Genomic DNA, 24157 nt, shown 5'->3' with positions numbered 1-24157 from the left:
CACCCCATAATTAGCCAATCACATACAAAATAAGCATCTGCACGCGGAGTTCAATGCGCATGAGCCAACCGGATAGGCCTATGAGAGCTCTTCTAATTCATCCTCGGAGAAATGTGCTGCAGCTTCCGTGGCACGGCCTGTGCGCAAGCGCCAGGGTCCCTGTAGAATCTGTGCAGGACGTGGGCGCATGACCGGAGGATCGGCTGGCGGAAGATCCAGGTCATCGTGCGCCGCCTCGGAAAGCTGGTGGTCCTCTGCAAAACGCAAGAGGGGCGTACCCGATTCACTAGGCTCCAGGCGCGCGAGCAGGGGGAGGATCTCGGTCGCGAGCGTCACCAGGGGGACGTTGGCCGCGTCGCTCTTGGCGCCGATCAGGTCGGGCCGTGCGAGTGACGCGCGCATATCGGCAAGCTGCTCTTCACACACGCGCGCACGTTGCGCCATGTCGTAAAAGGCGGGCTTCGTCAGCGCCTGGCCGCGCCGGGGTACAGGCGAGGGGAGCGCAAGCAGCGCGCCGCGCGTCGCAATCTCAAAGCCGTACAACGCCGCGGCGGGCGCCGCACGGGGCTCATCGGGGGGGACCGGCATGCTCTCAGCACAGCTCAGCGCGTCCGAGAAGTGCATGGCCTCTTCAAGCTCGTTCGTAAAGGGAGTGTAGTTGTGGTATAGATAGAGCTGGAATGTCGAGGGATCCACAGGCAGATCCGCCCACAGCTCGTCCACCTCGACCAGGCTCTCGCGGCGATCGGCCAGCCACGGCCGAGGCGGCGCGGTTTCGTCGCGCAGCGGCTGCATCCACGAGGTAGTCGTCGTCGCGCCGCTGCTTTTGGGGGGTATCTCGGCCTCGAGGCCTGGGTCGCCGGCGCGCTTGTTGTATAGCACACGGCCGATCGCATGGAACAGGACCATGGCCGAGGTGCGCGCCAGGAAGCCGGCAGGCACCTCGTCGTCGCTCTTGCGCTTCGCGCCCGCACGCGCGCGACCAGCGGCGAGGAGCGCAAGCGTATTCGACGCGCCACGCACGTCGCCGGCCGACGCACTGCTGATCTCGGCGAGCGCATTGCGCGACACGCCGAGCTCGGCGGCGCGGCGGCTAAGCGCGCTCTGGATCATGCGCGAGGTCAGCGGGTTGAAACGAATCTCGGCAAACGACGCATGCGTGCGCACGCTCTCGGGCACGGCCGCACGCACGTCCATCTGTGCGTCGCGGCGTGCACGCCACGTCGACGACGCGCCGGCCATCGCCGCGGCCTCGTCTTCGGCTCGGGGGACACTGTCCGACACAATAAGAATGAGGGGGACGTTGGCCGAGCTCGTGCGCTGCACGACCTGCTCCAGGACCTGGTGGAACTGCGCGCGGGTCGCATCGTGTGCCAGGTTCGGCAGGTCCTCGACGAGGATCGCCTTGCGTCGCCGCGGCACGAATTGCGGCGTGTTGCGCGGGGCCAACGGAAGCATGGGGTAGCGCTGCGCGCCATGCACAAACGCAGCAAAACGGTCCATCGCCGACTGCCGCTCGCCTGCATCGTAATAGCTATCCTTGTTTTCCCACTCGACCACGTCAAAATCCAGCGCGTCGGCCGCGGCCAATGCCCGCACCGTCGTCGTTTTTCCTGCTCCACTTGGGCCGGTGAGGGCGAGAATGCGCTGGGTAAGCCGGGAAACCTACTCGGTATTTGGACGTAGGGGGCGTAAATGCCTCGGACAGCCATGCCTGCACGTCGGCGACCTTGCGCTTGTGGACGGCCAAGTCTTCCTGCCATTAGTTTCAGCACGTACGCGTCGTGGAGACGGCGCAGGCGACGCCTCTTTTTTCGAAAGAGGTGCCGTACGCGCAGCCATAGGCAGACGCGCACCGACACCCTGCGTAAAGCTCAGCTTGCGCGGCTCGCCGGCCGCGGGCGGCCGCCGTGCGCGTGGAGGCATCCCAGTGCGCGTGGAGGAGGATTTGGCAGGTGTTTGTTTCCCACGTGGCCTTTGCTTTTTTGGGCCGCGCCTTTCTCGCCCTGACCCACGAGCGAAAGAGTATGGAGACACTCCTGAACCTCTTTCCGTCGACGCTGAGGTAGGTAGACAGCGAAGCTCACATATAGCCCCGACGTCAATGTGCGTCGGGCCTCGGAGCTCGAGCTCCGCCGTATGGAAGGCCAGCCCGGCATGCTCGCCGCCTCGTTTCAAATTCTGACATCCGACCAGGTGGACATGGCTGTGCGCCAGGCGGCAGCGATCTACGTCAAGAACCGCATTGCACGCGCATGGGATTCGACGCCGAACCGACTGGGCGGTACTGCGCCTATTCCGGAGGACGACCGCGCGGCGGTGCGCGGCTCGATCCTCAGCACCATTGCCGTGGTGCCGACGGCACTGCGTGTGCACATTGCATCGTCGATCCACTCGATCGCCCGCTACGACTTCCCGGAGCAGTGGCCGACACTTTTGGACGAGATTAACAAGCTCCTTGCTTCGGCGCAGGAGGCCGACATCTATGCAGGCGTGCGCGCCTTGCTGGAAACCGTGCGAAGCTTCCGCTTTGCCGACTCGGACACAAAGCTCGAGCAGGTCGTCACGGCAACTTTCCCCCAGCTCCTCACGACGACCAAGGCGCTGATGGACTCGCCGCAATCGCAGCTGCCGGCTGTCGGTGAGATTGTGTACTACGCCCTGAAGACCTACAAGACGAGCATGGTGATTACCCTCACGCAGCACCAGCAGTCGCAGGACAGCATCGTGCCGTGGGGTACCGTGCTCCTGCGTGTGGCCCAAAAGGAGCTCGACGACGCCGCGCTCGCTTCCGACCCTGAAGCGCGCGAGGCGACGAGCTGGTGGAAGGCGAAAAAGTGGGCGTTCTTTTCCCTGAACAAGCTCTTTAGCCGCTACGGTATCCCTTCGCAGCTTGCGCCTGGCATGCGCTCGTACAAGGCCTTTGCCGAAACGTTTTTGAACAGCTTTGCGCCGGAGATCCTCAAGGCGTACCTGCAGATCTGCGAGGCGGCGCTCACGCAGCAGCAGTGGCTCAGCCGCCCGGTGACGCGCTACATGATACTCTTCTTCCAGGAATGGTGTGTATCCCTCTCTGACCCAGCATCAAGCCCAAGTCGATCTGGATGCAGCTCCGCCCGCACATGCGCCAGCTTATCGAGTCGTTTGTGTACCCCCGCATGTGCTTCTCGGACGAGGACGAGGAGCTCTGGGAGCTCGACCCGATCGACTTTGTGCGTGCCTCGGCTGATCCGCACGAGGACGTCGGCACGGTCGCGAGCGCTGCGAGTGTCCTGCTGTACACTGCCGTCTCGAAGCGCACCAAGTCGATGTTTGAGCCGACGCTCGAGTTTATTACCTCGGTGCTGAACGCATACCCCGACCAGTGCACACCCCGCCAGTTTGACGGCGCGCTGAAGATGTGCATCGCGATCTGCCAGGTGATGGTGAACCAGGAGCAGGTCAAGGATAAGCTCGACGCCTTCTTTATGCAGCACGTCCTTCCTTCGCTCAAGAGTCCCCACGCGCACCTCCGCCTGCGTGCGTGCGCCTGCGTCCAGACCTTTGACCAGGCCGGTATGAAGTGGCACACGAACGAAGCGCTCGAGGCGGCCTTCCGCGGCGTGATGGACTGCATCATGGACAGCGAGGTCCCGGTACGTGTCCAGGCCGCCGAGGCGATCGGCGAGCTGATTGCCCACGACGAGGTGCACAACGCCATGGCGCCGAACGCGGGCCGCTTGATGCAGGAGCTGCTCAAGCTCTCGGACGACACCGACCTCGACGTGCTGATGGCAACGCAGGAGAAGATCGTCAACAACTTTGCCGAGGAGCTGCTTCCTTTCTCTGTGCAGCTGGTCCAACAGATGGCCAGCAGCTACATGCGCCTTGTGCAGGAGAACATGGCCAGCGGTGACGGCGACGCGGACGGTGAGGGTATCCGTGCCTTTGGCATGGACCAGGGCGAAGAGGACAAGTACTTTGCTGCCTTGGGCTGCCTCAGCACCATGTACCAGATGGTGACCACGGCCGAGTCGCGCCCCGAGATCCTCGCCGAGCTGGAGAATGTCCTGCTGCCGGTCGTCGCCTTTACGCTCGAGAGCGAGACGATCGATTTGTACGACGACTGCTTCCAGCTCACGGATATCTTGACCTACTACCAGAAGCGCATCTCACCCGGCATGTGGGGTATCTTTGCACTGATGTACAAGTCGTTCAAGGGCAGCGGCATTGACTACTTGTCGGAGATGATCGGTACCTTTGACAACTGCGCCTCTTACGGCACCGAGTTCCTCCAGCAGAATGCAGAGTACCGCAACATGCTCCTTGATATCTTTAGCACGGCCATGACCAGTGACCAGCTCGGCGCCAGCGACCGGATTGCGGCGTGCCAGCTGGGCGAGGTCATCCTGCTGCTCCTCAAGGGCTACGTGGACGATGCTGTGCCTGGCATCATCACGACCCTGCTGCCGCTCATCGAGAGCAAGAACGACGACGTCTCGGCGAACCTGCGCAAGTGGTGCATCATGGTCGTACTGGAGGCGATCTACTACAACCCCACCCTTGCGCTCGAGGTGCTCGAGGCGCACGGCGCGACCAGTGCCTTCTTCACGCAGGCTCTGCTGAAGCTCCGCAAGTTTAACCGCGTCCACGAGTGCAAGGTGACGATTGTGTCGCTGCTCAGCATCCTCTCGCTTGACCCTAACGCAGTGCCTGAAGCGGTCAAGACCGGCTACGCACACCTGCTCACTGCGCTTGTGAACCAGCTCAAGCTGCTGCCGACGCTCGTCGCTCAGCGCAACGAGCTCCAGAAGCAGCTCGACGAGGGCTTTGAAGACGAGGACGAGGATGACCTCGCCGAGGTCGGCGACTTTGACGACGACGTCGACGTGCAGGACGACGAGAACAACTACCTCGAGCTCTTGGCACACGAGGCGGCTCAGCTGCGCTCCAAGATCGCGAACTTGAACGAGGGCGAGGACGACGAGGACGACTTCGACGACCTCGCGGACCTGGAGGGCGACGACCTGATCTACGAGTCGCCGCTCGAGAACGTGCCGGTCTACGAGCCGTTCCGCACGGTGGTCGGCCAGCTGCAGACGCAGCACGCCACCCTCTTCCAGAGCCTCACGGACGGCTTCTCCGAGGACCAGAAGCAGCAGTTCCAGCAGGTGTATGCTCTTCAGGACTCGCAGGCAACGGGACTCGGCAAGCCCGAGGGTCAGGCGTAACATAATTTCATAAAATCTACGCAGGAGACTGGATATCGGACGCGAGCTGGGGGAATCGGCGCAAGGTGCGCTCGTCGTTGCGGGTGTGCATGCGCAGCCGGTGGCCGAGCTGGCCTTCTGTGGCAAATGTCGCAGCCCAGCGCTCCGGGACGGGCTTCCTGTCAGTGCACCAATAAAAAATGTCCCAGTCAGGCTCATCCAGGAGCATATCGAGCTCGTCCAGCTCCGCGTCCGGCAGCGACGCGAGCTCCTTCATCGCAAAGGTGCTCAGAATGAGATCGGTCTCGAGCGTGCCGCGCTTGCGGCACTGGTACTGCAGGCGCGCGAGCTTCTTGGGGCGCTCCTCGTCCAGACGATTCGACACACGCACTGGTACGACAAAGTCGTCGATGCGCTGGCTCTCGCTCGCGAGGTTGATACCCTCGGCCTTCTTCGCGGGGTCGAGCTCGCGCGAGAAGGGCAAGGGGAAGGGGTCCGCAAATGCAGAGCGCGCCTCACCCTTGCCGTGATCCTCTGGACTATCAGGCCGCTTCTTCTCCAAGAGCACTGGAGCGGTGCGCAGCGTGCGGACGCCGGCGGCAGCCGTCGCGCGCACTGACCTCGTTCCTGTCGCTCGGACCCACATGGTGGAGTGGTGGCACGCGGCCTCCACAATGATAACCTTCACGTGATGAATTATAATTTTTACACGTGATGAGAAAGGCGGCGTAGGGTCGCTCCGCGGTTTCTGCTGCTATCCCACCTCTTCTTCTGGCATAGCTCGAGATGGTGCGTATTGACTTGTGAGGTTTGTGTGAGGCGCAAGGGCGTGTGCCATACGGCACCGTTTCCAGACAATATGGCGACTGCGTTGCAATGATAGCATAGCCGCGCACGCTGCTTGGTCATACGAAGCGCGCACGACACCAACGCGTCTCCACAGACCCTCGTGTGAATCAGTACTAACCATACAGTCTAAGCGCACGGTCAAGGTTGGAATCACAGGCAAGTACGGCACGCGCTACGGCTCGTCGCTCCGTCGCCAGATCAAGAAGATCGAAGTCTCGCAGCACGGCCGCTACACCTGCTCGTTCTGCGGTAAGGACACCGTGAAGCGCACTGCCGTCGGTATCTGGAACTGCAACTCCTGCAAGAAGGTCGTTGCCGGTGGCGCCTGGTCGCTTAACACCACCGCCGCTGCTACTGTGCGCAGGTACGTTTTTTTCGCGTCGAGTTAACCTTAGCACCATCCGTCGTCTGCGTGAGCTGAGCGAGGCGTAAGCAACTTTTGCATTGCTTCGACCCAAAACACCGTTGCACGGTCCGCCACCCGGTGCCGAGTCTGCCTATGAGCGACTTGCGTATATATGCATTTGTGTATGAGCTGTAGCCCGGTCGGGTGCGGCGATGGCCTTGGTGCCGAGGTGAATACCTACATCTATGACCGATGATTTTGTGTGTGTGCAATAGAAGACGCGAGGGGTGCGTGTGGGCATAGTACAGCCAGTGTCAGCGGCGCTCTTGAGGCATTCGTCATGCAAGTGGGGTGTGCCATGGCGACAGTGAGGGCATGACGTGAGCAAGTCTAGCGCAGGGAAAAGACGTAGTGTGGGCACGTACGAGGCGGAAGCTATGCCTCTGCGCATTTCGACCTGGGCTGAACTACTCTGCGTCCAGTCTTTTGCTTTACTGACTGGCTGCGCCTTAGCCGTCTTTCTGTTCCCTGACACACGACCACGCCGCGGATTTGCGGACTCGGCAAACCCAACAACCCCCTACGTACAGCATGACACACCCCTCATACACTCGCTCGTTCATAGATAACCCATTTCACAGAGTCAGCACTATTCAACGCGACGTGTTGCGTTCCAAGAGGTCCTTGGCCTCGTTGATTTCTGTGTCAGCGCCAGTACGTACTGCTCGCCAAGTACGGCGATCCGCCACGATCCGGGTGGTTGGCAATCATCATACGGCGGTGCGAATCCTTAATACGATTCCGCGTGACGCTCGACTCGCTGGGTTAGCTGCGCGACGTACCGCAAGCCGAGGATCTGGACGGCCTCCTTGCGGTCCATCTTGGCCTGGAATCCGCCCTTGACCCACTTGCCCGAGGCACCCGACTTGGGGCTCATCATCATACGGGCCGCCAGACCACTGCGTTAGCACATCCACGTACGCTCCGATCAGCGAGCAGCCAATAATGATCGGCGTCGCCACAGCCTGCGGCTGCGTCGCGCGGAGCAGCTGGGGGCTGCTCGGGCGAAAAGGCGAAGTAGACATTGTACGCACACCAGGCAGAGCGGCGCGAGCAACCTCGGCACGCACCGCCGCTGCCTTGTACACACCACGAGCGACCAGCATCGCAACTGGAAGAGAGGAGAGGTGGAGTACGTAATTCCCCGACACTTGGCGAGCGCCAGCATGGGCCATCGAGGGACCCCTCAGCGCGCGCTGATGGCCTTTCATCATATCCTATCCTCGAAAAAGATCAGTACAATGCATGCATGGGCCCAGGAGCTCCATCTGCAAGGTATATTAAAGACTGGCTACCCTGGCGTCGCGCTCTTGGTCGACCGCGCGCCGAATTCCCCCGGCAACGTCGCCGAGTATGTCCGCCGCGTCAAGCGCCTGCCGTGGCAGACGTGTGAGCTGCGTCTCCTCGAACCTGTTGCGTGTCCTGCTATGCTCGAGAGTCTACATGCGGCCGTGCACGGCCCCGCCCAGACCTCGCGCATGTCGCGCCGCTCGGGACTCGTGGAGCTCGATACGCTCAAGACCATCACGCCGCTCCTGCGCGACGCGGACGAGCGCCATGCCAAGGCACATGCCGCGACGCCGTGCGGTGACGCGTGGGAGCCCTTTTACCGCCGCGCGATGCGCCCGTAATGTGGAGGTTCGACCGGCCACGATGCAAGCCGCGAGCGCCGCGCAGCTCTTCCAGTCGGATACTTCGCTAGCGATCGGGCGCGAGCGCGCCGCCAAGGCCGAGCGTACCGCGCGCGGCGGCGAGTACGGCTATCCCATTTGGATTGGCACGCACAGCAGCCCTCTGCCGGGCAACACGGCCGCGAGTCCGGATGCTCCTCCCCCCGACGTGCGTGCACTCGCGACCAAGGCGGCCGGCGCCGACGGCGGCCTTGCCAAGGCGATCACGGCACACCTCGCGTCGCCTGGCGATCGGTGCATATGGACGGCCGAGAGCGGGCGTCTCGCGCGTGCGACCGACATTGAGTCGGGCGAGTGTGTCCAGCAGCTGCGTGGGCACACGGCGCCCGTGTCTGCGCTTGCGTCGCTGCAGGTCGGCGAGCGCCTCCTCATGTTTACTGCATCCTGGGACAAGAGTATCCGTGTGTGGGCCGCCGGCACCGAGAAGCGACCTGTGCCCCTGGTCGTGGTGCCAGACGCGGCGAGCGACTTTATCAAGGCACTGCACGTCGACGCCGCGCACGCGTGCCTAGTGAGCGGCGGAAGCGACAAGGTCGTGCGTGTGTGGGACGTTGCGCCGCTGCGTGCGTGGGCCGAGCAGCAGACGGCCGACAGCTGGGCGTCGCCGCGCGGCTGTCCTGCGCCCCGTGTCGTGGACACGGTGCGTGCGCACACGCGCCCCGTGCTGAGCCTTGCGTCGCTCCCCCCCGCCCCTGTCGACGCGCCTGCGGCGGATGACGTGCCGACCGAGTGCACGATTTTCTCCGGCGACTCGATGGGTCGCATCCTGCAGATCACGATTGCCTGGCGCGAGGGGCGCGAGGGGCAGTGCGAGATTGTGCGTGAGCTCGATGGCCCCGAGACGGGCGTGCTGCACATTTCCCCGTTGTGGCGTATGGACGACGACGATACCCAGTACACGGCCGAGGTGTGGACGACGTCGGCGGACAAGAGTGTGCGGCGCTTCCCCCTCTCTGCGCGCGCGCGCCGCGGCGTAGCGCCCGGGCGTGTGTCGCATGCTGGTGCGGCACATGGCAAGCTGTCCTCGCTGCGTGCAGACGTTGTCCTTCCGCTGCGCGATGCGGCCAAGGCCGTGTTGCCGCTGAGCCAGCTGGGAAGCGCCTATAGTGATCTTCTCCTGGTCGGCCACGACGATGGGGACGTGGATGTGTGGCGCGTGTCGACCCCTCCGGAGCTTGTGCGTGTGCTCGATGGGCACTGGCACGAAGTTACGTTTCTGGACGCGTGGCGGCGAGCCGACAACACGCTGTGGATCCTCTCGGCGTCGCTCGACGGGACGATCCGGCGGTGGCCGCTTGCCGAGGTGCTGCACCCCCCCGCGCCCTCGTCTGCGCCTGTGCCGAGTCTGCTGACGGCCGAGGAAGAAGCCGAGCTAGCCGAGTTAATGGACGAGTAACCTATTTATCCGCTGTTGGCGCCTACGGCGAGGCGCTTGAGGTGCTCCATGAACACCTGGAGGCTGACGTCGTCGGTAAAGATCGCCGCGCCGCTCGTTGCACCGTACGCACCACCGGTCATGTGCGTCGTCGACGGGTTGAGCTTGGAGAGCAGGAAACGCGCCTGCGAGCCGTTTTGGTCGCAGACAATGTACCGCGGAATCGGGAAGCGCTCCACGAGCAGGTCCTGTGCATCGACCTGGGGCGAGTCGAGGATCTCGCGGAAGTTTTCGTAGCCTTCCTGGTCCTGGTAGCCCGCCTTGCGCCACTGCGCGATCGTCTCGCCGTGGAAGATGAGCAGGTGGAAGAAGGTGTCGAGCAGCAAAATGACGTCTGGGCGGATCGACATCGAGTCGAGGAGCACCGGCTGCGGTGGCCCCTCGAAGCCGTACGACATGAGCGTCGGCTGGATCATGATCAGCGAGCTGTTCACGTCCTCTGCGTTGAGCACATGGCGGTAGTACGCCGTCTCGTCCGGCGAGTTGTTAAACACCTGGAGGAACTGCGAGCGGCGCAGGTGGAACATGAACTGGGGATAGATATTGAAGTTCTCGCCCAGGCGGAAGCTCGTAGGGTCGTCCTTGCGGTACTCGGCGAACTTTTGGCAGAGGCGGATGAGCATGCGGTCGAGCCAGCGCAGCACGTCCGGCGAGTCGTCGATCTCGGCCTTGAACACGGCGATACGCGCCATGAGCACCGCGGCGGCCTCCTGGTCGAAGGACAGGGCGATCTGGCCGGAATCTGCGTCGGAAAAGTTGCGCGCGATCGTCGTGACGCGCAGGCGGAACTGGCCCGAGGCGTGCTGGTAGTGCGTCACGAACTGGATCAGTCCCCGCGAGCCGGGCTGCAGTGGCTGGCCGGCCGGCGTGGCGACTTCAAAGTAGACCGCCTCGCTCGTGCGCGGCGTCAGCGAGCACAGGCGCCATGCGGACGTGCCGCCGATGCCAATCTCTGTCTCGCCGACGCACGCCGACTTCTTCTGCGCGGAGATCGCGTGGCCAATCAGGCCCGAAACCTTGAGCTCCTTGGTGCACTGCACGTCGAGCGTCGCGTTGAAGCCCATCTGCAAATTGCCGTTCTCGTCCTTGTCAAAGATCTTGTTAAAGGACTGCTTGAAGATGCCCATCTGGAACGAGTCGACGAGCAGCAGGTTGCCGTTGGTCACATTGCTCAGCGCACGCATCTCGAGCAGACCGACCTGGTCCAAACAGCCCGAGAAGACGTCGATAGCGTGGCCATTGTTCGCCGCGCGCTTGGCGAGGTTCTCGTAGAAGCGGCTGGCACGCTTGTAGAAGGGCACATTGTCTTTTTCAATGTCGTGGTGCGAGCGGATACGCTCGCGCAGCTGCGTGCTCACCACCTGGCCGGGCCCTTCCGTGCAGGGACCGCCGCTAAAGAGCATCACACGCGCGCCCGAGTTCTGGAACGTGCTCTCCAGGAGGCCCACCGCCACCGAGAGCGCTGCACCGGTGCAGCGCTGCGCACGCTTGTCGTTCGCGACCGGCCACGGGTCGCGCTGCAGCTGCTCGAGGATCGCCGTGAGCTGGTACTCGCACTGCGACACCGGCAGCAAGAAGCGCGTCGCGCCGATCTGCCCGCCGGGCGCCGCACGCGGCTGGCTCGGCCCGCCCGGAGCATTCGGCGCAGGGCGCGCATTTGGCGTCAGGCCGAGCATGTCCTGGATGCTTTTCGGGGTGTAGTCCTTCGAGCCGCGGAACACAAAGCTCTTGGGGCAGTTTTCATAGCCGAGCTCGTGCACCTGCACCACCGTGCCAAAGGTCACCAGGCCGACGAGCGCGTGCGGCGGCAAGAGGCTCAGGCTCACCACGAGCGCCTCGCAGAGCGCCTTGAGGTCGTCCGCGTCCATGCACGTGTCGACGACGTAGAGGAAAATCGGCGGGATCTGCGACATGCGGCTGAGCGTGTACTCGATCGTGGTGTACTTGGGCAGCAGCTCCGCAGGGAGGTTGGTGTTGCTAATGTCCTTGTAGTGCGGCGGAAACGGGTTGCGCGACAGGCAAAACGGGCAGATCCACAGCTTGCCACGCACATCCACTTGACTATATTAGTCTCATTCACATACCAGTAGGGGTTCAGCACCGCACGACACGGCGGCTTACACGTCACCGGCTCGTACAACACCGGCGGAAGATCCGCGCGTTCCTTCAGCGGCGTGTACAGCGCCGCGATCGGCACGACGGTGCGCGTCGCCTCGATCTTGGTCGAGGGCCACACATTCCACGAGAGGCGCACGCCATCCCGGTCTTCAACCTCGTCCACGTCTGTGTCAGTCGCTCGACGTACTCATCGCTCACGGAAGACAACAACGAGTCGCCCGCGGGGCGTCCCGGCCGAGCGTGTTGGCAGCCGCGTGCCTACCAGGACCTCCACACGAACACCATGCGACGGCGTGGGGCGCCGACGGCGTCGGGCGGCGCGTCGCGGAGCCGCGACACGTCGGCGGACGCGATGGTGGGTCATGATGGGGTCTACTCGCGCGAAATCACCCTGTGGACGCACCAGCCGCCGAATTTCTCGACGCATAGCTTTGTCCTGAATCCGGCGTACGCGCTGCCGCAGGTGTCGGATGCGGAGCTCCTTGTGCTGACCGACGCAGCAGGGTGGGCATCGCTGTGTGGGGACCGGGGGCGTGTGCAGCGCGCGCTCGTGTTTACCCCGGCGCAGGCGCTGGCGGACGTCGACGTGATTTCGCGGCAGCAGCAGCTCCAGCTGAGCATTGCCAAGAACATTGCAGGGCTCTATGGCTTTGCGAATCGCACCGATGTCGTATTGGGGCGCACATCGCGCGCGGCGCACACGATAGACCATGTCGAGCTCTACTTCAAGGACCAGTACATTGGGCGCTCGGACATGTGGCGCCTGAGCACCTCGCTCCAGGACCAGTGCGTCTACGTCGGCCAAAAGATCCAGATGCCGGCGGGGATGCGCGCGACGATCGGGCGCCTGTATATCGACGGGAAGCGCGCGCTCTCTGGCTACGTCGCGCCCTCGACCAAGGCCGTGTTCCGCTCGGAGTCGGCCAAGTACGATATCCTGATCCAGATGAGCAAGGAAATGTGGGAGTTTGACGAGGGCGGCGAGATCTACTACGAAAAGGTGCTCCAGGGATTTCTTCCTGCGCTCTTGTCCAAGTGGGACGCGATCGGGACGAACCACATCGTATCGGTCGTGCTTTTTACTCGCGTGCTCTACGCCAAGGACGAACGCGACCGCCTCGAGGGGCTGCCAGTCCAGCAGACGTGCACGGGGCAGCTGTACGTCGACTACTACAAGGTGATTGTCGACCTCGAGTCCAATACACACTGGCCGACTGTGATGCGCGTGCTCAAGGAGGAGTTCTTCCGCTTCCAGCACGATATCCTCCTGCTGCCACGCCGCGCCGCGTCGGGGCAGGTGGCGCCGCCGGCGCCGGCCGACGGTATGCGTGTCGATGCGGCAGCAATCGGAGGGCGCGTGCTCCTCGGCGAGTTTGCACACGCCCACGAGGGCAACGTGCTCGAGGCGGTGAACCTGGCGCTCAACCCGTTCGATAAGCACTATATCGACCGCGATCTGACGCGCACCGGCTTCGAACTCGTGCTGATCACCGCCGGAACAGGTCACTTTCAGGTGGACAAGGCGCTCTTGCGCACCACGACCCAGCGCATGGCCGAGATCGGGATCTCGGTCGACCTCGTGTGCCTCGCACAGATGCCGCTGCACACCGCACCGATCTTCTACTTTCGGTCCGCACCCCCGCTCGACCGCCGGAATTCGCGCACGGGCAAGCCGACGCTGGAGCGCTCGCCGACAGACACAGACACACCGCTCTACTCGGACTCGAACGACACGGACGATACACGGACCTACTACTTTATGCCGTACTGGATCAACTGCTCCTTCTACAACCAGGAACAGGACAAGTCCTTCCGTGCGGATCGCTTCGTGTCGCGCTGCAAAATGGACGGCCTGCGCATGATCGAGCTCATTGGATCGGGGCACCAGGACCTCTCGATTCCGTACCTCGACCTGTCGGGCGACGCACACGCCTCGCCCAGCGCCGCGCAGCGCCGCTCGGCACGCGAGCGCTTCGACGCCAACGTCTTTCGGGGCGTCGGCAAGGCCGCCGCGCCTCTCTCCTCGCCAGGGCCCGTGCCGGGGCCAAGCGCCGCGATGCATATCGGCCTGCCGGCCAAGTCAACGCGCCAGCGCGACGCCACGTCGCCCGGCCGTGGGCGCGGCGGCGCGCGCTCGCCACAGCTCACGCGCACATCATCGCGCGAAACCAGCCGCGGATCGCACCCGGTCGCCGCGCCGTTTTCCAACGTCGAGGCACGGCCGCCGTCGCCATCGAGGCGGCGCGCCGCGTCGCCACGCCGCTCGCGCTCGCGCCCGCCATCACCGGTGCGTACACGCGCCTCGTCACCAGGCCACGCGCGTGGGCCATTGCCAAGACGCTCGCGCTCACGCTCGCGCGCTCCGGCAGCGAACCGTGCGGGGTCGCGGGCGCGATCGGATATACGATATACCCCCGGGACGCGTGCGCCGTCGATTGCGTCGCACGCGTCCTTCTCTACGCTCCTCGAAGATCCCGGAAAGGCGCCGCCGCTCGTCGCAGAGACCGTGACCGAGCTTGTGGCCGTGCCGGCGGGCGAGGCGCGTGCGCGCCCCAAGCCCGCCTCGTTCCTGCGCAGTGTCCTGGGCCGCTGGGGCTTGGCGGCTCTCGCTGCATCGCGCGCTGGCGACTTGGCGCATACGAGCGCCAAGAACGCCTCGGCACTAATTTCTGAGGCGCTTGCGCACCGCACCGCAGAAGAGGCGAGCGACGCGCTGCTGCTCGTGCACCCCGCCAGCGAGTCGGTGCAGATTGCCGAGGCTGCGCCGGTGCTTCTTCCGCTGGAAGAAGAGGCGGCGGCGCAGCCGCTCGTGAACCCCTCGAATCCGCGCGCAACGACATTACACGCACCGGATTCGCTCTTGCTGCGCTGGCAGCATGTGTTCTTGGAGCGCACGAACCACCACGCAGTCAAGTGGTGGTCGATGACGTCGCCTGCGTGCCTGCCACTCACGACGCAGCACCTGCCGACCGACGCCGAGCTGCAGACGGGCTGGGAAGAGTACCCCTACTCGATTTCGGTGTACTCGGACGCGGCGTCGTTCCTGCTCAAGCGCGGCACGTCGACCTCGCCCGCACTTGCGATGCTGCGCGAGATGTGCGCGCAGCGCCTCTCGCAAGGCTTCCAGTTTGTCGAGCACCAGGTGCTGCGCCCAGGCTACTACGCCGGGCGCGAGTCGCGGTACTACGCCCTGCAGCACCCCGCAGAGCTGCTGCGTCCAGGCAACTTTTCGACAGGCGACCCCATCTACCTGAGCACCACGACGCAGATCCACTGCATTGCGTACAACCGCCAAGCCGGCATGATCCACGTGAAGCGCTACCTCAAAAAGACGCCGTACTCGACCGAGCCCGTGTCGTACAAGTGCTGCATCTGGCCGCGCTACCTCTCGGGATACCACGCGCACCACGCGCACTTTGCCTACCCCGATCCCCACGCGTACAACTGGACGTACCTCGACTCGCTCATTGCGGGCTACGAAGAGTCACTTACCGACTCGCTGCGTTTCTGGCGCGCACGCTTCGTGCTGGTCCCCAGCGAAGGCTCGCCCCCGGCTATGACTGCGCCGAGCGGCGAGAAACTCAGCGACGAGGAGGTGCGGCTGCTTGGCACCGACCGTCTCGCCGAGCTCTTTGCGCGTGCCGAGTACCATCCGCCGCACGCCGCACGCCCGGAGCGCAACGCGGTCCTACGCTTCCTCCCCACGACACTCGACCCCAGCTCGTCGATGCTCGACACGCAGTTTATCGACGGACTACGCGCCGTTGCGGACGAGCTATCGCGGCGGCGCACCACTGAGCCACGCCGCCGGTGCGATGCACACTCGCGCTCTCTTGCGACGCTCGCGGCCGAGCTGCGGCAGAGTGCCAAGGAGCTCAAGATCCACGACCGCCTCTGGGACCGCGTGCTGTATCCCGATACCTTTACCGGCACGGACCTCGTCAACTATCTGTGCCGTGCGTACAGCGACGTGCGTGCGCGTGATGACGCGGTGCTGCTGGGCCGCCAGCTCCTCGACGAGGGCTACATTGAGCATGTGCGCCACGTCCACGGCTTCTTGGACGGCCACTACTTTTACCGCCTCGCGCAAAAGAGCGACGAGGGCGTCGAGTGGGCACCGCCCAAGACGCACACGTCGCCGCGGCGCGCCCGCACGCGCGACCGCCTGCAGCTCAGCCGCTCGCTCCTGATCGACCTCGATCCAGGGAAAAAGAGCGACCGTGCAGAGATTGCTGTGCTGCACCACGACTGGGCGCACAATGCCGAAAATGGTTTCAACTTCCAAATCCACTGGCTCGGCACGACGGCGCGGCTCATTGAAGATATCGTGCAGACGTGGACGCGTACGGTCGAGCGCTACGGTCTGCGCCTTGTCGAGGCGCCGATCGGGCAGATCAAGGACGTGAGCCAACAAAATCCGTTCCAGGCGCCGCTGCCGATCGCACTTGCGCTCGCGCCGCCGGCGCGCGACGAGTACGCCCACCTCGTGCAGGATGCGCGCCTGGCGCACAGCGAGACGGACATTTCTCCGCCGCGCAACGACATGGAGTACTGGCTCTTTCGCCATGTCCTCGCGGACTACGCGGCGCATATCGACCAGCTCTTTGAATTTGCGCTCCTGCGCCACTTTGGGTTCGTGCTGGACCAGGAGGCTGCGTCGCGATACCCACCGAACATGGAGCTGCTATGCTCGTCGCGCCCGACGCAGTTTGAGTACTCGCAGTTTGTGCACCGCTCCGGCATTGCGTTTGCGCAGGTGCGGGGGGGCGCCGATGGGTTCCTCTGGCTCAACAACCGGCTCCTGTCGTCGCACCTGCCGTCGGTAAAGAACATGCAAGGCAAGTCGCTCGCGCCGCCTCCGGACGCGGACGAGCTGCGCCGCACCTTCCAGCGGTTCTGCGAGGACAAAGCGGCGCTCGAGACGTTCTACCAGTCGGTGTGGGATGCACTCGACCGGCTTACCGGTGTGGCATAGAAAGCAGGTATCCTGCAGGTATATAGGTAAACTATGCTATGGTGCAAGGGGTTTCGTGTGTGGCGCAAGGATCTCGTGCTGCAAGCCAGGGTCCTGGCACAGTCACCGTCCCACGTACGGGCCCCATGCGACATGTGTATACAGGTGAAACCAAATGACTCGCAGAAAGACAAGCACATGTACACTGTACCAGCCACTCTTTGTCCTTGATCGAATCTCTCTCCTTTCCTCGTATCGACTACGCACGCCGCTTCATCTGCATTAGCCTCGCCACGTACCGTCGTCTGCACACATCGCTGGAACGCGGCAAACTCGGTCGCGCACGCATCCCTCTCAATATTCTGGTAGTTTGCAAGCATGCACTGTCCATACGCCTGTGCCTGGCTCTTGCACTGGCCCGCTGCCGCGGAGAGCGACCGGAGCGGCGCCAAGTTGCGTGGCTTGGCCATCGTGGAGGAAGCCACGTGGCTTTGCTTCCGGCGCCATGATCCAACAGCTCTTGACCGCGGTACTGGCCTCCGTCTCGCGGCTGACGTTTAGTACGTCGCCGGCGGATAACTTGCGCAAATTGCGCGAGTACCGCATGACACGAGGTGAGCGGTTCAAGTACGGCGCGATGTTTGTGATTGCGCTTTTTTCGGTGATCGTCATTCGCGAGCCGCCCTTTCCTTATAAACTCCTGCCGCCCATTCTCTATACGCTGGCGCTGCTCTTCCCCATCTCATCGCAGTTCATCCTTCCAGCATCACCCATCCTTTTGTGGCTTCTTCTTTTCTATTCGTGCCGCTTTATCCCCGCCAGCACGCGCCCGCACATTTGGGTCTCGGTCCTCCCGACGCTCGAGACGATCTGGTACGGCGCAAATATCTCGGACATCCTCACGCGCTTTGGACACCCCGCACTTGATATCCTCGCGTGGATCCCGTACGGTGTCGTGCACTTTGCAGCGCCTTTTGTCGTCGCCGCCTTCATCTTTGTCTACGCCCCGGTCGGCAGTGTCAAGGTGTTTGGCAACGCGTTCGGCTTTACGAACCTGATCGGTGTGCTAATTCAGATCGCATTCCCGTGTGCGCCGCCCTGGTACGAGCTGCGCGAGGGTCTTACGCCGGCCAACTACGGCATGCGCGGATCGCCGGCTGGTCTGGCACGCATCGACGCTTTGTTCAAAGGACACGGGTACACGCTCACGTTCACCGGCGCCCCGGTCGTCTTTGGCGCATTCCCGTCGCTGCACGCGGCATGCGCGACGTGCGAGTCGCTCTTCCTTTCGTACTTTTTCCCCGGCCAGGTCCGCATCGGCCGCTTTGCGATCGACAAGCGCGTCTTTTACTGGGGCTACAGCTTCTGGCTGTACTGGTGCACCATGTACCTGATGCACCACTACCTCATCGACCTGGTCGCGGGCGGCTGCCTTGCGACCGTGTGCTTCTACGTATTCCGCACTGAGGAAGTGCGCGACGCGATGGAACAGCGTGTCGCCGTCATGGAGCGCACCGAATCCAGTAACCCCGACACGGTGGCGATGGGCACGCTCCAAAATGATACGTGGAAGTCGGTATCGGGCGCCGAGGCGCCTCACGCAAGCCACGACGAGGAGAGCGGCGCGCGGCCGGCCATCTTTACACTCGACGAAAGCGAAGAGACCGCGTCGCGTGCCCCCAGCCGCTCTCGCACGCCACACCTCCTCCACGCCGACGTTGCTGCGTCCAATACTTCGCGCGCTGCCGCGGGCCAAGCCATTGCACGGCCCGCCAGCAGCACGTCGAATCGCATCGAGTCGGCGCCGTAGTACGCTGACTAAACATCTCCACCGGGTTGCTTGGATCGGTCATGTCCTCGTTTACGGGCGCGCTCGTGAAGCTCACGCTGCGCAATGGCGATGCATATCCTGCCAAGATTTTGAGTGTAGATCCTACTACTGCGACATTGACTGTGGAGCGCAAAGACACGGGCGAGACGTGCCAGGTGCGCCGCGATGTGCTCCTGGACGTGAGCATTGTCTCGGAGGGCGTCGGTGCCGTGGCTGAGGCTGCGAGTGCCGCGGCGACGCCGGCAGCACCGGCTGCTGCCGCGCCTGCTGCGCCTGCGCCTGCGCCGCCGTCCGAGTCGAAAAAGAAGCGCTCGGGCAAAAAGAAGGGCACGTCGACGCCGACGACGGCTCCCCCTGTGAACTATTTGGAAGAGTTTGACTATACCAAGAGCACGCAGAGCTTTGATAAGAAGAAGGCATGGGAAGAGATTCGCGTACGTGTTTATACTCACGCAGAAAAGCCAAGCAGGCACATCCGACGACCAGCTCCTCGTGATGCTCAACCGCCGCCAGCCGCAAGAGTCGCGGCAGCCGATGCTGGCGCCGGATGAGATGGTGCTCAGCCCCAGCGAGCGCGCTGAGAATGCGGCACCGGCGCAGGGCGCGGCGAGCAGCAAGGAGCTCGAGGAACTCAAGGCGAAGCTCGAGCGCGCCGAGGCGCGCCAGACGCTCCTCGAGGCGCTCACTGGTGTGCAGATCGCCGACGGTGCCACTGCCGACGAGTATACCTGCTCCCTCTTTGCCGACACGCGCACGGCGACGGCGCACTGGCGCTCGCGGTACGTCGCGCCCGCGTCGCTCGACGACACGGGCGTGCTGCGCTACAACGTGCGTCTCCCGGACCTGTCAGGCGTCGGCAAGGACGACGCAGTGCTGCTTTCCTACCGCGGTCCTGCGCCCGAGTCCGACAAGGAGATCGTCGCGCGCCTGCCCGACCACTTCCAGAGCGAAGTGAGCGTGAAGGTGGAAAATGCGGCGCTCTTTGAGCAGCGCCTGCAGACCGTGGCGCAAGGTACTTCTTCGTAGTCTATACACGATGCAGCGCATTGCGCAGCCACTGCGGGTGGGGGTATAGCCGCGCGACGACGCGTCCTTTTACGAGCGCCATCGGCACCGGCCCATAATGCCGGCTGTCGGTACTGTTCGCGAGGTTGTCGCCCGCGAGCCAGACGTGCCCGGGCGGAATGGTGACGATACGCGCATTGTGCATCCGCGCGTGCGGTCCTTCGAGATGGCGCGCGAGCTCCGCGTGGGCGATCGCCGCGTCCGACAGGCCGCTCGCTACGTCTCTGGGGTCGACCAGGACCGTGTCGCCCGGCATGCCCAGAATCCGTTTGCACACCGTGCGCGACGGATCGGCGGGCGAAATGGCGACGACCATGTCGCCGAGCTTTAACCCGAGGCCCATGCTGGGGTCTGTCTTTGCGCACGGTAGCCCTTTTGGTACGGGGGGGAAGCGCGAGGTCAGGTCGCTATCTGCGAGCGGCGTCTTGGCCAGCGCCCGCAAAAATGGCAGCCGCATATGCAAGACAAGGTCGCCTGCAGGCGACAAAGTAGGCAGCATCGAGGCGCCTTTGCACTACATTAGATCAGGCACCTACCATCCGCACTTCAAACAGGTGCTGGTTCACAAGGTGCACGACGCACATCACCTGCACAGTGAACACGCTGAGGCGCGTCGCATTCGCCGCCCACACCCTCGCCCTAGCGTAGGCCATCGCGGCCACAGCAAACGCGCATATCTCCCATCCACGGAATTACGTGGGCAGTCGTCGCGGCGCGCAGGTTCCTCGGGCCGACTGGCAAGCTGCAGCGAGCGCTAGGCGCAGGCGTCAAGAACGATTCGCACGGGCACTGCATGTCTACGCGCTCCAGCGATAACCCCCGCTCGGAGGCCCGCGACTCGGCGATTGCGGGTGCCTGTGCAGGCTTGGTGTCGAGTATCGTGACCTGTCCTCTGGACGTGATCAAGACACGCCTCCAAGTCCAGACAGGCATCCGCTCCGAGATCGGGGCCTCTACATCCAGCGTACAAGGTGTAACTCGTACGTGGTGTATCTCACGCAGACATCATTCGCCACATCTGGCACGATGACGGGTTCCGCGGCTTCTATCGCGGGCTCGGGCCGACGATGGTCGGCTATCTGCCGACCTGGGCGATCTACTTTTCAGTATACGACGCAGGAAAAACCTTCTTCCGCACGCATCTGAGTACGTGTCCCGACTCACCCAGCCACCGACGGAAAAGAAACCTTCCTTACCCACATTGCGAGCGCCATGACGGCGGGCGCTGCGAGCACGACGTGTACGAGCCCGCTCTGGGTGGTCAAGACACGCTCGATGCTCCAAACATCGAAAGAGCCCGAAGAGCTCCGCTACCGAAATATCCTCGACGCGTTTGCCAAAATTTACCGGCAGGAGGGCATCGGCGGCTTTTACAAGGGCCTCTTCCCGAGTCTCTTGGGCGTATCCCATGTTGTGGTTCAGTTTCCTCTTTACGAGCACTTTAAGCGGCTTGCAAGTACGTATCACCTCTGACCGCAGTGGACTACCAGCAGACCGAGGCACTCTCGCCAGGTATGATTCTGCTGTGCAGCGGCGGCTCGAAAATGCTCGCATCCATTGCTACATACCCCCACGAAGTGCTGCGCACACGCCTTCAAATGGTTCCCGAGCGCGCTGCGAGCGGCGCACAATCGAACCGCTATACCGGCTTTGTCCAAGCCATCCAGCTGATCGCACGGCAAGAGGGCATCCACGGCTTCTACAAGGGCATGGGCGTCAACCTCGTCCGCACCGTACCCAACTCGGGCTTGACGATCTTGACCTACGAGGTGATCATGCACTACTTTAACACCCACTAGTTGTCGTAGCTCTTCCTCCACGTGCCGCGTTGTGCATGGGGACGTACGCGGACTATTTTAATGCACAGTACCAGGGTCCGGTCGCCTCGGGGCCCGTCCGCCTCACCATCGGCAGAAGTCAGGGAGGCGACGCGGAGGGGCACGAAGAGACATGGGTGGAGGAGGAGCTGATGGACCAGGTCGAGGACGAGGCGCCGGCGCAGCGACCGGCCGCGGCGCCGACGAGGCCGTCGACAGCGCCGCTGCTGCCATTTGCTACGACGCACAGCATGGTCTGGGTGCTCGATACGTACGTATATTGCACTCATGTAGCAACGTTTTGCTGCGTCTCTTGCGAAATGTGCAGCATCTCTTTGACATGCTCTTTGCAGCGGCCGTGCATAGCACGACGCCTGTGTATCTCGTTGTACCCCACACGGTACTGGAAGAGCTCGACGGAATGAAACACAGCGAGCGCAAGCTCGAGGATACGCACAGCAGCGTCGGCGGCGCCGCGCGCCATGCCAGCCGCTGGCTCCTGGAAACCGTCCAGCGCCAAAAGCAGACTCCGGCGGCCAGTCACCGTGCGCGGTGGGTGCTGCACGTGCAGACGGCTCCGCCCGACAGTGCAAGGGTGCACTCGTCTCTGGTACGTGCCGCTGCTTACCCAGACCAACGACCAAAGCATCGTCGCCTTGTGCACGGACCTGCGTGCCTCGCACCCCCGCGTCTTTCTTCTCTCCAATGATACCAACGCGCGGATGCTCGCAGAGATCGAGGGCGTGTACACGCTCGACCTGCTCGCGATGGTGCGCGCGCTGCGCCGCTTCGAGGAGCCCGACAAGCACCTGTTTTGGGTGTGTGCGACGCCCGAGTTTCACTACGTGTTCGACGACCCTACTATACTAGAAACACTGCCGGAACAGGTGTGGGGGCGCATGTATGCCCATGCGTCCCAGTTCCTGCCGACGCCCATAGAAGACGTGGCCATGTTGGGCTAGCGCGATACCCCCTTTGCCCCTCCACTTCCTCCACCATGCCGATGATTGAGGTGATCGCCAACGACCGTCTTGGCCGCAAAGGTAGGCGTGTGTGCTAATGCAGTGCGTGTCAAGTGCTCGCCGGACGACACGGTCGGAGACCTGAAGAAGCTCATTGCAGCGCAGACTGGTACGGCGCCGCAAAAGGTAAGCGACACGGCTCACCCAGATCATCCTCAAGAAGGCGTACAGCACCTTTAAGGACCATATCACGCTCGCCGACTGTACGTGCCCTTGCTGACCCAGACGAGATTCACGACGTAGGTGTTGCAACTGACGCAGGGTGACTCGCTCGAGCTGCACTAGCTGTATGCATAGTATCGTCTTTCGTCTTTTGTGGGACGTAGTCTATCCTAAACCTACATTTCACCCTCCTTGCCGTGCGCATGCTGCGCATAGTATCGCGCATGGTCTTGTGGGTGCAGCGTGATATCGCTGTCAAGCCACGTCTCGAGCGCAGGCTCCTTGTCGTCGATCTCGACGGGATCCTGTTTGGGCTTGGGGCCGTTGCGCACCGACATGTAGTTGCCTTTCGGGCCGTCGTTCACCGAGAACTCCAAATTCGTGTTTGGCAAATCGTGGATCTCGAGGAGGCGCAAGAAGCGCTCGCCCAGCGCATTCACATCCTCCACCGGCTCCTTCTCGCGGAGCCAGAGGGCAATACGGTCGCCTTTGGTTCGCAGCGAACATACGGCACCGGTCACTTGGTCTTTCTCGTCAAAGTGCTCGCCAATCAGGCCAAACACGAGCCACATCCAGCTGCGGTCGAGGATGGCTTCGTGCGCCGCACGGCCGCCGACCGAGTTCGCTTGCTCACGCAGCGTCAGCACCCAGCGGCCCCCTTTGGCATTCGCAGGATCTTCCCACATCGGCTTAATGCCGTTCTTGAACAGGTGGTAGTTGGTATTCCGCCCAAGCTGGCTCGGTCGGTGCAGCGTCGCAAACGTGTCAAAGAAGGACTCGAGCGTCTTAAAGTGCCCGATGCACTTGAGCTTGGACTCGTACTGGTCGCTGCTGCTTGGCTTTTGGTGCGACTGGCCGTCGTAGTAGAGGGTCCATGTATTTTGCAGAGGGTGTTTCTTGCCGGACTTGGCCGCAACAGCTGCTTCTTTACCAGACAGCGCAGGCCCTGTCGAGGGGGTGTCGCTGCTTTGCGACTCGGGGGCAGGGGCAGGGGCTTCGTTTCCTTCGTTGCTGGGCGCGGCAGGCGCCTCTTTCGTGATATTCGACTCGGGCTCGTTGGCCTTCTCTTCCGTTGCATTCAGTTCCCCGCTGTGACTCTCCCCGGCGGGCGCTTCCTTCTTGGGCTCGCTCTCCTTCGCGCCCTCCGCCGCATCAACATTCGGATCCTGCGCGCCTGCGCACAGTTCCTGTACGACCTCCTCCAGCTCCTTGGTCGGACTCGAGCCTCTCTTGCTCCATTTCGACGAGGTGACGTCCACGCCCCGCTGATTCAATCGTGCGCGGATTTCATTCAGGCTGGGAATGACGTTGCTCTTGGTCCATGTCTGCGTCTGCTTTGCGGAGTCACTTGCATTTCCTAGACGACCAGCAAGGCCTAGGCGTCGGAGGCTCGGCGCTGCGTTAGTTTCGGCACGTACCCGACTCGGCGTCCGGACTCCGCTTCACTTCTTCAGTGGCTGGCCGGTCTTTGTGATACCGTGCGGCGAGCTGCTCCAGCGAAGGCGCGCTGCGCTTGACAGGGCTCCCTTGCTCACTCCCAGACGGCGTGTCTGAGGGGGGGAGGTCAACACTCATCGTCAGACAGGCAACCCCGTGCCAACCGTTCGTGTAGCTTTTT

General features: G+C 63.1%; 17 protein-coding genes across 17 annotated transcripts; 10 read left to right on the top strand and 7 right to left on the bottom strand.

The window, feature by feature from the left end:
• Positions 1-78: 78 nt before the first annotated feature.
• Positions 79-1926, bottom strand: rad17 (RFC checkpoint protein Rad17; the record flags this gene model as incomplete). Its single annotated transcript, XM_060264074.1, has 3 exons — positions 79-1647; positions 1670-1756; positions 1780-1926. The coding sequence occupies 3 exons, from the start codon at positions 1924-1926 to the stop codon at positions 79-81; spliced, it is 1803 nt and encodes a 600-aa protein (XP_060120057.1).
• A 101-nt stretch (positions 1927-2027) lies between these two features.
• Positions 2028-5210, top strand: NMD5 (Nonsense-mediated mRNA decay protein 5; the record flags this gene model as incomplete). Its single annotated transcript, XM_060264073.1, has 3 exons — positions 2028-2065; positions 2094-3059; positions 3083-5210. 3 exons carry the CDS (start codon positions 2028-2030, stop codon positions 5208-5210), a joined length of 3132 nt encoding a protein of 1043 aa, XP_060120056.1.
• Positions 5211-5226: 16 nt separating this feature from the next.
• Positions 5227-5835, bottom strand: emi5 (Succinate dehydrogenase assembly factor 2 mitochondrial; the record flags this gene model as incomplete). The annotated part of the gene is made up of 1 exon (XM_060264072.1): positions 5227-5835. One exon carries the CDS (start codon positions 5833-5835, stop codon positions 5227-5229), a length of 609 nt encoding a protein of 202 aa, XP_060120055.1.
• A 140-nt stretch (positions 5836-5975) lies between these two features.
• Positions 5976-6470, top strand: RPL43 (60S ribosomal protein L43; the record flags this gene model as incomplete). Its single annotated transcript, XM_060264071.1, has 3 exons — positions 5976-5978; positions 6164-6402; positions 6434-6470. 3 exons carry the CDS (start codon positions 5976-5978, stop codon positions 6468-6470), a joined length of 279 nt encoding a protein of 92 aa, XP_060120054.1.
• A 567-nt stretch (positions 6471-7037) lies between these two features.
• Positions 7038-7550, bottom strand: PAM18 (mitochondrial import inner membrane translocase subunit TIM14; the record flags this gene model as incomplete). Its single annotated transcript, XM_060264070.1, has 4 exons — positions 7038-7084; positions 7107-7204; positions 7227-7343; positions 7366-7550. 4 exons carry the CDS (start codon positions 7548-7550, stop codon positions 7038-7040), a joined length of 447 nt encoding a protein of 148 aa, XP_060120053.1.
• Positions 7551-7610: 60 nt separating this feature from the next.
• On the top strand, positions 7611-8075 carry MJAP1_000097 (uncharacterized protein; the record flags this gene model as incomplete). Its single annotated transcript, XM_060264069.1, has 1 exon — positions 7611-8075. The coding sequence occupies one exon, from the start codon at positions 7611-7613 to the stop codon at positions 8073-8075; it is 465 nt and encodes a 154-aa protein (XP_060120052.1).
• A 22-nt stretch (positions 8076-8097) lies between these two features.
• MJAP1_000096 (uncharacterized protein) lies at positions 8098-9531 on the top strand (the record flags this gene model as incomplete). Its single annotated transcript, XM_060264068.1, has 1 exon — positions 8098-9531. The coding sequence occupies one exon, from the start codon at positions 8098-8100 to the stop codon at positions 9529-9531; it is 1434 nt and encodes a 477-aa protein (XP_060120051.1).
• A 5-nt stretch (positions 9532-9536) lies between these two features.
• SEC23 (GTPase-activating protein S23) lies at positions 9537-11879 on the bottom strand (the record flags this gene model as incomplete). The annotated part of the gene is made up of 3 exons (XM_060264067.1): positions 9537-11631; positions 11655-11853; positions 11876-11879. The coding sequence occupies 3 exons, from the start codon at positions 11877-11879 to the stop codon at positions 9537-9539; spliced, it is 2298 nt and encodes a 765-aa protein (XP_060120050.1).
• A 92-nt stretch (positions 11880-11971) lies between these two features.
• On the top strand, positions 11972-16663 carry IML1 (vacuolar membrane-associated protein iml1; the record flags this gene model as incomplete). Its single annotated transcript, XM_060264066.1, has 3 exons — positions 11972-13802; positions 13904-13975; positions 14058-16663. The coding sequence occupies 3 exons, from the start codon at positions 11972-11974 to the stop codon at positions 16661-16663; spliced, it is 4509 nt and encodes a 1502-aa protein (XP_060120049.1).
• A 238-nt stretch (positions 16664-16901) lies between these two features.
• On the bottom strand, positions 16902-17112 carry MJAP1_000093 (uncharacterized protein; the record flags this gene model as incomplete). The annotated part of the gene is made up of 2 exons (XM_060264065.1): positions 16902-16919; positions 16942-17112. The coding sequence occupies 2 exons, from the start codon at positions 17110-17112 to the stop codon at positions 16902-16904; spliced, it is 189 nt and encodes a 62-aa protein (XP_060120048.1).
• A 35-nt stretch (positions 17113-17147) lies between these two features.
• On the top strand, positions 17148-18452 carry AUR1 (Phosphatidylinositol:ceramide phosphoinositol transferase (IPC synthase); the record flags this gene model as incomplete). Its single annotated transcript, XM_060264064.1, has 1 exon — positions 17148-18452. One exon carries the CDS (start codon positions 17148-17150, stop codon positions 18450-18452), a length of 1305 nt encoding a protein of 434 aa, XP_060120047.1.
• A 41-nt stretch (positions 18453-18493) lies between these two features.
• MJAP1_000091 (uncharacterized protein) lies at positions 18494-19499 on the top strand (the record flags this gene model as incomplete). Its single annotated transcript, XM_060264063.1, has 2 exons — positions 18494-18907; positions 18930-19499. 2 exons carry the CDS (start codon positions 18494-18496, stop codon positions 19497-19499), a joined length of 984 nt encoding a protein of 327 aa, XP_060120046.1.
• A 1-nt stretch (position 19500) lies between these two features.
• MJAP1_000090 (uncharacterized protein) lies at positions 19501-20191 on the bottom strand (the record flags this gene model as incomplete). Its single annotated transcript, XM_060264062.1, has 2 exons — positions 19501-20052; positions 20075-20191. 2 exons carry the CDS (start codon positions 20189-20191, stop codon positions 19501-19503), a joined length of 669 nt encoding a protein of 222 aa, XP_060120045.1.
• Positions 20192-20331: 140 nt separating this feature from the next.
• On the top strand, positions 20332-21337 carry MJAP1_000089 (uncharacterized protein; the record flags this gene model as incomplete). Its single annotated transcript, XM_060264061.1, has 4 exons — positions 20332-20518; positions 20541-20684; positions 20707-20994; positions 21018-21337. The coding sequence occupies 4 exons, from the start codon at positions 20332-20334 to the stop codon at positions 21335-21337; spliced, it is 939 nt and encodes a 312-aa protein (XP_060120044.1).
• Positions 21338-21372: 35 nt separating this feature from the next.
• MJAP1_000088 (uncharacterized protein) lies at positions 21373-22317 on the top strand (the record flags this gene model as incomplete). Its single annotated transcript, XM_060264060.1, has 3 exons — positions 21373-21626; positions 21650-21965; positions 21988-22317. 3 exons carry the CDS (start codon positions 21373-21375, stop codon positions 22315-22317), a joined length of 900 nt encoding a protein of 299 aa, XP_060120043.1.
• Positions 22318-22352: 35 nt separating this feature from the next.
• On the top strand, positions 22353-22662 carry HUB1 (ubiquitin-like modifier hub1; the record flags this gene model as incomplete). The annotated part of the gene is made up of 5 exons (XM_060264059.1): positions 22353-22398; positions 22421-22503; positions 22526-22580; positions 22603-22616; positions 22639-22662. 5 exons carry the CDS (start codon positions 22353-22355, stop codon positions 22660-22662), a joined length of 222 nt encoding a protein of 73 aa, XP_060120042.1.
• Positions 22663-22715: 53 nt separating this feature from the next.
• MJAP1_000086 (uncharacterized protein) lies at positions 22716-24114 on the bottom strand (the record flags this gene model as incomplete). The annotated part of the gene is made up of 2 exons (XM_060264058.1): positions 22716-23935; positions 23958-24114. 2 exons carry the CDS (start codon positions 24112-24114, stop codon positions 22716-22718), a joined length of 1377 nt encoding a protein of 458 aa, XP_060120041.1.
• Between the last annotated feature and the right edge of the window lie 43 nt (positions 24115-24157).

The sequence above is a fragment of the Malassezia japonica genome, chromosome 1 (assembly GCF_029542785.1).
Source record: "Malassezia japonica chromosome 1, complete sequence".
Taxonomy (NCBI): domain Eukaryota; kingdom Fungi; phylum Basidiomycota; class Malasseziomycetes; order Malasseziales; family Malasseziaceae; genus Malassezia; species Malassezia japonica.
The sequence above is the reverse complement of the archived record's forward strand: the minus strand, read 5'-3'. Positions and strand labels throughout refer to the sequence as shown.